The sequence below is a fragment of the Opisthorchis viverrini genome (genome assembly GCF_000715545.1).
Source record: "Opisthorchis viverrini unplaced genomic scaffold opera_v5_87, whole genome shotgun sequence".
In the NCBI taxonomy this organism is placed as follows: Eukaryota; Metazoa; Platyhelminthes; class Trematoda; order Opisthorchiida; family Opisthorchiidae; genus Opisthorchis; species Opisthorchis viverrini.
In genome coordinates, this window is record NW_008751747.1 from 1141523 (window position 1) to 1150377 (window position 8855).

An 8855-nucleotide genomic window follows, 5' to 3' on the forward strand; every position below is an offset into this window, starting at 1 on the left:
ATGTATATATATATATATATATATAACTAGACAAACCTTATGGTTGTACGGCAGTGAAGCATCAGTGCCAACACTGATGTTGCTGTCATTGATGATGATGATGATGATGATGATGATGATGATGATGATGATGATGATGATGATGATGATGATGACAGCCGTATAACAAAACAGCCCGTATTGTGGTCCGATACACACGCCAGTTGTGATTCAGGGGCATACCGCTTCGAAGCCAAAGGTGTCCCAAATCAACAAACGCGACACAAGTCTTGCGGATTGGTGCATTGACATCACCTGTCACGCTACAATCAGAACTTATACAACTTCTAAGATACGTAAAACGTCCCACAACTTCTGATTGTGTGTGTATGTCCAGTGACTACGTTTCCAGGAACATGATCTTACATTTTGTGGGTGGAAAGTGCTTACCAAAGGACGGAGTGGCTTTGGTCAGTTCATCCAGGAACACCTGAGCCTTCTTCTCATCGAAGATGAGTACGAAGTAGTCTGAATATTCAGGACGGACCAGGTTTTTGTTAGAGGCTATTCGCACATCGGGGTTTTAAAAACCTTCCAGCGTTCGCCTCCCTATCTCATCGATCACGAAATTAAATAGGAAAGGAGAGAGTGGGCACCCCTGACGGACGCTGATTTGTGTAGGGAAGCTTTTGGTGTGGTTTTNCGTATCACACTTCGGTAGACCAGGCTTGTTTCTATATGTTATTAGATGGAGTGCATATCGGAGTCTCTCTGGTTGAATTCTGGTCTCTTTTCCATGTTTCTTATGTTGGTATTTAAAGCCTCAACAGACTGGCTACCACCGATATTGTGAACGTCGCATATGTCCGACACCACCATCATCATTGACAGCATGACATCTGTGTTCACCACTGATGCTTGGCTGTCGGACTCTCCTCACTAATTCAGCAGTCATCGTCTGTCAATGTCACTGGCTGACTCAGTGTGTGCCCTCCATACTGGACTACTTTTGTGTCCATCTTTACAAAGGGATTATGATGGTACCCCTTCGGGATCTGCTTCTCGACTACGGAGATTCATGGTATTCCCTGATAGTGTAATTTGTTGAGTACCCAAACCAAAATGTGGATGTGAGAGCAGGTCATCAAGTTGCCGTTGCATTGCACTTCTGCTTGGCCTCCTACACAGAATCCGGATGAATCTGTTGAGAGCAGGTCATCAAGTTGCCGTTGCACTGCACTTCTGCTTGGCCTCCTACGCAGAATCCGGTTGGATCTCGTCAGACCACTTTGTTCAGTTTCTCGTTGGTCTTAATCGTCATATTTCTCCGAGGTCGACGGAACACCGAGAGTGCCATTATGTGACATTGGGATAAACTGTGTACTCTTGTGAAGTCTTCGGATGTCACCTCGCTTCACACTTAGGATTGGCCGTGGTTTTCGGTGTTCATCGTTCATCTTTGTCATCGAAGTACTACTCGGGCCCTAAGGAATAATTGGGTCTGCTAAGCTGGAGGACCGGGGAACAGCTCTTTTACGCCAGACGAGCTATTTACCAATACGGGCTCATCCCTTGTGCGCGTCGACGGTGTTTTTCCCCGGAATACATTAGCATAGACCTACGCCGGGTGGCAATGCTTGAAAAACAGAACACCGCAACCATTTAGCTCATTCCTGTTTATGTTTTCTTTGGACTTAGGCTTGGATCTCCGTATTTTTGGTGGGGTGATGTCGTGCATGTCTACAGAAATCTGGATGACCCGGGCTACCCACTTTTCTACTTGTGCTTGATGGAAAAACCTTTAATACACGGTCTGTGGCTGGAAAACTTAATACTGACCTAGTCACTCAGAGTGTCGATGTAGTGACCCAATACACTGCTTTGCCGTTTATTAAGAAGTTTTCATAATCTAAGAGAACTTTTCAAATGTGTTGTGCTCTGTCTAAAACTATTTAAAAACCACCACAATTTCCTACAACGAATCATTTGATAAGGCGTCATAAGTTGCACCACCCCGCTCGAAACCTCTTTGCCATGCTCCACCTTAAGAGCTGTTCCACATACCACTACTCTCGCATTCTCGGTATTTTGGTTCACCTTCCCAGGCTTTCGCACAACAAACACCGGATGTGACCAGGAACACCGTTCAGAAGTCATTGATTGCTCTGATGCGATTCGTAAGTTTGTCCTAAAGTTTGAGTAGTGTACTCACTAAACCCTCATTTGAGTCGTTCGACTCGACTCGCTGATTCGGGTTAGTTTACACCAAGCCCTGACAAGCTTTGTACTCGAGTTCCTACTTGGGTAGGGGGTTTGTTAGGTGATGGTCATCTGCAGTTTCAAAACGAGACTTGGCTTGTGCTGCTTGATGCTCATTCAGTCTGTGCGTTGAAACCAGGACGGTAATTTTGTAGAAAAACCGGACTATAATTTGAATAATCCGCGGTGCTCAACAATGTCACTAAACAGCAACCATAATAGAGTTTATTGAGCAGTATATATTACCGCATTTTCAGGTTGAAGGCTTATTGAGGGCCGCCGGTTTCCTGAAATCCGGTGAAGAATGAAGTCACTCGTCACCCCGATCAATAAGTCACCTGATCGCCCTCTTCCTGCGGGCAGGCTGATTGAGTTTTCCCAGGTGCGAAAACGGCACTTTTTTCATAGTGCAGTCACCACCGCAAATCTTTTCGCCCGTCAGTTCAACGATACAGTAGGTCCGTTCACGTGGAACTTTCATTTTCACTGACAATAAAATGGTTTCGCCCAAAGCTCGAATTGACGTGCTTCATTTTCCAATTAGGAAACGCAGTGTTGTCTAGCAATCAATGTACGTGACATACGCAGTATTTGACTCGGAAAATGCTTGTGAACGCGACACGTCCCTTCATGAACGCAAGACATTATGCCACAAATCTTTGATGCATTCAGGATTTGATCGGTCAGAACGCTATGAATAACTTTTATCGATCTGCACACTTTCTTTGGTTCGGTTTGCTCTTCCCCGTGCCAAATATAGGTTTTGAAAAATGAGTGACTAATATTCTTGTCTCACATGAATTGATGACTGGACAATCGTCGGCAGCAAGTCTAGTTTCTCATCAAAATCTTTTGACGTTGTGCAGCTAAGCGTCAGTCAACACTTGCAGTGCATGTTTAGTGAATTGGCCTTAGTTATATGTGAACGAAAGTCGATGATACTTGTTGAACATCTGTTCAGTATTTCCCATTTACCTTTCACATACTGTCCATAATAACTCTAGTCAGCTGAGTCCAGATTTCGAATCAAGTATATATTCAGTACAGGGCAGGATTCAGGTGTCCAGGTATCAAACTTTATCATCCTAGGTTTGTAGCTGCTCGGGAAATTATGAAAACCTGACACTGATTCTAACATTTACACAACCAGCCAGAAGACCCCTTTTCGTACAACCATACATAGGGTGAATACGACCCAGGGGAGGTCAACCAGTGACTTGGCAGCAAACTCAGCTGCGCCGTCTCCCTGAACAGGAACCCCGCGACAGGACACATCAGTGTTTAGAGACCTCGCCAGACATGACGCAGTCGTGTCCCCAGTGGCGCTGGTGCATCCAAGCTGTTACCTTTAATGCATAGCTGCCGTCGCAATCTTCCCAATTAAAACTCCACTGGACACCCTCTCTATACGCATCCATTATATCACTTACCGTCTCCAATGCCTAGCTATCCGCCCAATCTTCCAAAATCATCGGTGGACGAAATTGAGGCAGCTAGAACCAATGTACGGCAGGTGCACGGCTTTTACAGCTGATGCTGCTGATGGTGAGCCAGCATTCAGCGTTCGTGGTATTCACAAGCCACACACCACGCTTATCATAAGCAACCATCAGACAACCAGTGTGAACAATCGAAGGTCACTTGACTGAACAATTAGCAGATGTAGCGGAAGATTCGCAAGCTGATGTCAGCCTCACTTTGAAAATAGTTGCCTGTTCTGAGAAGGATTGATGCAGGAACAATGGCAGCACACTTCAAGCCCCACATAGTTACTACTGTTTTCCTGAAGGATGTGTTCATTCTAGGTACGCCGTCTCTATTCTTCGTCGCGAATTAGCCGACAGTGATGCACCTGTGTTTTCATCTGGCGTTGTTTTCAGTGGTGATGATGACTTAGACCATAGCTCAATTGTTTCAACCGCCTAATCATAAGTTCCATCACACAACGCTCACATGACTTACAGCCATTGGTGACTCTCGGAAGTCACTCATTGTTAGGGATGCAGTACATCCACCGGGGAAATATCGTTTTGTTGGGTAAACTTACTGGTTCCAAACTCTTCTTTGGTTGCTCGAATCGGCTTGATTCAGATTGGTACCGCTCCGAACCGCTTCTCTGTTTGTATAGGTCCTCGTTTATGTGCAGTGCTCCGACTGTTCGTTTGTATTTCTGGTAAGATTTAGCCCGCAGACCGATTTCGAGCAGTCATTGGCTGTGATAGTGTTTCCTGTAACATGTTTTAACTCTTACATTCTCATCCTACCTCGAATTCCAGCCGTCACTTCACACCTATGGACGCCATAGTCACCTGTTTTTTAGGATTGGTCTGCTCATAACCGGTCGAAGAGACCACATATGAGCGTTTCGATTTGTGTTTATACAGCTTTGTAGGTTGTAAAGGTAGCCTCCCCCGTATAGTCGATTTGCTACTCGTTTTATGTCTAACACAGTGGGATCACCTGTTGTACTATCCCGGCACCGGTGGTCGGTCGACCTCGTTCCTGGGACAGCAACTGTGATCTGCATTCCCAGTAGCTTTTGAGTTAAACCTTACTCTCTTCCCTTTGGTTCTAGCCGGTCTTTAGCTACATGGCGCATCATTTATCGCAGCTCATAGAACAATTCTTTACCGAAGGTGGTTTCACACTGGAGCGACTCAAAGATGCCTACGCTGAGCTGGATGAAAAACTCAGCGCAGTTTTGGCCCATCCATCGACTTACCAAGGTGACTTACTGTACTTTTTTCCACCGTAATTTGTGCGGCGCTTATCGCCTCGCCTCATTTCTCGTGTTTAATCAAACCGTCCTCAATTTTTTATGAATCATTTTTTATTTGTTTGTTTCGGCGGTTTTCTTGACCATAGTTCTCTGTTCCCTACGAGTAGTTATCTATTCTGTTGGTAATCAGTGGTGTTAGTGAAGCCCAGTCCGATTCGATCTTATCCAATATTTCTGACTAGTTTACAAACGTTTTGAAATTCCAGTGTAACCAATCAGTGAACTCAATAGCCTTATGCCTAAGTTGCCGCTAACGAGGATCCTTCTTCCATAGATGACATCCAGTGCAAGCCCCTCACGAAAATATCGGGCAATACAAAACTTTATAGCCCGGTTGGAAGGTTTTCGCTTGGGCAGAGTGATTATGCAGGGTTATCTGCGGTTGATTGTCGAAATATCTGTGAGATTCAGGTGATGTCGTAGCGTGAAATTTTTCACATCGACGGAAGTGCCTGCCCAAAACACTTCCATACCATAAAACCACCGTATCGCGGCCATCAGGTGTCGCCCTCACGGACGCTGCACTGTGATGTTGTAACTCTTCTCTTGTCCGTGGTAAATGTTTTTAGTTAGTGTCAGGAAGGTCAGATTCCTGAAAATAATCCCAGAATGCCAGGCTCACAAAACCCATCAACATCTCACTCTGGAATCCGGTAAGCATCTGGGCCAGATAAACCAGCTTCCGATTGGGCGCTGAAGCGGTCAGTCTATTCGGCAACGACCAACAAGGTTGAGAGTTCAGCCTTGTCAGGTCGACTCATGTTAAGTGAGTATCCATCTTATTCTGTTTGTCCGTATCGGATTGCAAGGACATCAAATTGGGGTACACTTCAACTACTAGGCTAAAAATGCGTCTTTATGGATGGACAGGTCATTCCGTTCCGATATCGTATTTGTATCCAAGGTCCACTGTCTCCTCCAAGCCTTGCATAGGGACAACGCTTTTACGATTATCGGCCCCTCCCCTGACTCGAGAACAGTTTCTTCCGCTGAAGAGTAGTCATGTGATTGATACATGTGGATGACCTTAAGTCACTGATGCTGACTTTAATCATCCCTCTGCCCTCCTCCTTTGCAGGTGCTCTGATTTTCGATTTGAGTGCGGCCAATTTCGTTCGAGTGTACGGACGAGATGCGTTGACGTTGTTTAAACTTCTGCTGTTAGAACGTCGTGTCCTGTTCGCTGGTGAATCGGCCGGTTCGATCAGCGTTTGGATTGCGACGCTTTTGAGCCTTCTGCCTGGTCAGTTTTGTTTTCGCCCGTTATTTCTTATTGGTATTCATACCGCTTTCTTGTTTTCCACCGGATAACTTATGCTCATTTTGATCGTCACAGTGCTGGTGTATGAAAAAACTGTCTCCCGGTGAAGCCCTCCGATGAGATACCACTGCCTTGACTAATTCGTAATCACCTCTCCGTTCAGCTACAGAGTAGTATGCAGCCTTTTCGGTAGACTGTTCCGTCCAGGACAGCTAATTAAATACTCTACCAGTTTGGTCCAGTGACAAAACAGTTTGGAAGTCGTGCCGATATGTAACACTTTTGCCGAAGTTTTGGAATAATTGCTGTCGGTATCCTGCTCATCTTCGATGGATGAACAGTAATGGGACTCGCTTCGTTTCCATATCTGAACCGTTTCAGTACTCTTGGTTCCAGTCTTAGTGACGAGGCTGAGATAGCTCTGTAGTTAAACTGTGAACTTACTAACCGGGAGGTCTGTGGTTCGAACCCAACCTCAACATCTCGAATGGTCCTGTCAAGGTTTGGGCAACCTGACAGTGTCTTAGTCTTCGTGCTTTTTTGCGTGGCAGCTAGGCACCGGAAGGCTGTTATAGCTGAACTAGCCTTACTGACGGTTGGCACATGCATGTGGGAGCTAGGCTGGCTTTGCAGTTTAAGCCTAGACGTCTCTTTCAGTATGCAGTCAAAACCAAATAAAGCCTAAAGACGGAGTGATGCATGGGCATTGTTTGTCCTAACAAGACTTGTCTGGCCTACTGAGGGTCGGGTAAATCGCAAGCGATGCACTTGGAATTTGCCCACCAGGAAAGAGCTTAGCTACATGGGGCCTGACCATATCCTTCCGTTCACTGTTGATCTTAACTGTTCACTTCCCCGTACTTGGTTCGATACTTACGTGTTTCCCTACTTGCTGGATTCCGATCTGTTTGTTTGGGTTTGTACCAATCCATTTGTATATCAGCTGAACGCATCCCAGCAGTTTGTGGTTCCGGCTGTATGTCGAAATGCTGGCGTAGTGATGCATATTACTGACGAAACATGTGAGTAGTGTCTGCTCAGGTGTCCGCACCGTCCGCGCCATCCGCACATGTGACGGAAGGTGGAGGTTCGTACATAACTAATGGCTTGCAAACGTTTCGTCATCAATCCAGTGGATATCACCACCCACTTAACCGCGCACAAATGATGCTCTCTAGATTGTTGGCGGGACGTTTGCGGGCTGAGCGGCTAAGCGCGGGAACAGATCGGTAGCTACCTGACCAACAACTACTGTTTTGACAGACAACTTTAGGAACCGATATATGAGAGTGGACGTCTGCTGTTTTCATGGATATTTCTAGCTTATCCTCTCACTCCAGAAATCTCCGTTTTCTATTCTGAAGATCTATTGGTCAGAGGACTTTCACACTGCTGCCTTGTGGATCCCTCCTGGATATCCGAGCGTGCATGTTGGCCGGTACTGTGTGGCCCATCCACAACAAGCTCCAAACCGAAGCCCGATGAAACTACAACTCAGCAACACAACAATGCCTGCTCGGACGACACTTCAGTGCAGTTTGCTGACAGTACTTCCAACTTATTTCAGCTTCCGGTTAGTCACGCTCCTCGATGTTTGTGGAAATCGGTCATTTCCTCCAAGTTTTTATGTCATTTCAGCTCTCAATCACAGTTTTATATTGTGTTATATTCGTTCCTTTATCTTGTTAACAACGACTAAATACGATTGACTGCATTTAATTCTAACCGCAGCATATTTCGGGGCTCATTTGACCATGCCACTTCTTATTTGTCAGGTGTCATACATCGTTTGATGGAGAATTTCAAGCCACCCCCAATATCCCGAAAGATATCTTCCAACTTTCAAACCACTCTTGTTTTTTAGTTTCTCTAGGCTGGCCAGGAGAACGTTGAAGCTATGGACTCAGGGGGCGAAATGGCCCAGTGGTTAGTGCCCGTGGTTCGAACCCGACTTCTGCGTCTCGATTTCTGTTTGGGCTTGGGTAACTTTTGCACCATAGGTACTATCTGCATGTGTTTGTGTGACAGTCGACATCAGACTAGGACACACATGTTTACACAGGTTGGGGGTTGGGACATGTGGCGACTTGTTCCGTAGAAATGGTAGTGTATTTGCATTTCCCGCCAAACACCGCTGCCTTGCGGTTAGGCTTTTGAGCCAAAGGCTTTGTTTGAGGACCCTAATCGTCCTCCTCTCTAGGTGTGGGCGCCCTGGCAGTATCCCAGCCCACGTACAATCATGAATTGCACATATACAAATAAACTCATGCCACATCGGCCGTCGCGTGGTGCCATCAGCCGGGTCGCCTTACTTGCTACATACAGCAGGGCGGGTAAGCGAAAACAGGCTACTGCTGACGCCTCCCTTCTTTCTCCTTCACATACTTTTTCTTTCCCCTCTCCCCACCCCATTAATGACTCTCTCCTTGTAGGCCCAGCACCTACGACTGATGACTCCGTTCGTCATGCATCGGTTTTGCGTGCAGCATTTGCTCGTCAAATGGTGCCGACATCTTCAGGAATCTCCAAATCAGTCCTCAAGCCTCGACACCCAGTCTATCTGGCCGCGTTCAATGT

General features: G+C 46.1%; 2 protein-coding genes across 2 annotated transcripts in view; one reads left to right on the top strand and one right to left on the bottom strand.

Annotated features, from left to right (window-relative positions):
- The window catches only part of T265_05067 (hypothetical protein), a gene marked incomplete at both ends in the record, with an annotated part of 36332 nt that overhangs the window by 9420 nt on the left and 18057 nt on the right, over positions 1-8855 (top strand). Inside the window, 4 exons of the mRNA XM_009169978.1 lie at positions 2085-2156; positions 4814-4964; positions 6096-6260; positions 7601-7851. Coding sequence (XP_009168242.1) covers positions 2085-2156; positions 4814-4964; positions 6096-6260; positions 7601-7851 — 639 coding nt within the window. The remainder of the gene's footprint in view (positions 1-2084; positions 2157-4813; positions 4965-6095; positions 6261-7600; positions 7852-8855) is intronic.
- Positions 1-8855, bottom strand: part of T265_05068 (hypothetical protein) — a gene marked incomplete at both ends in the record, with an annotated part of 58609 nt that overhangs the window by 1996 nt on the left and 47758 nt on the right. The gene's annotated exons all lie outside the window — the stretch shown is intronic.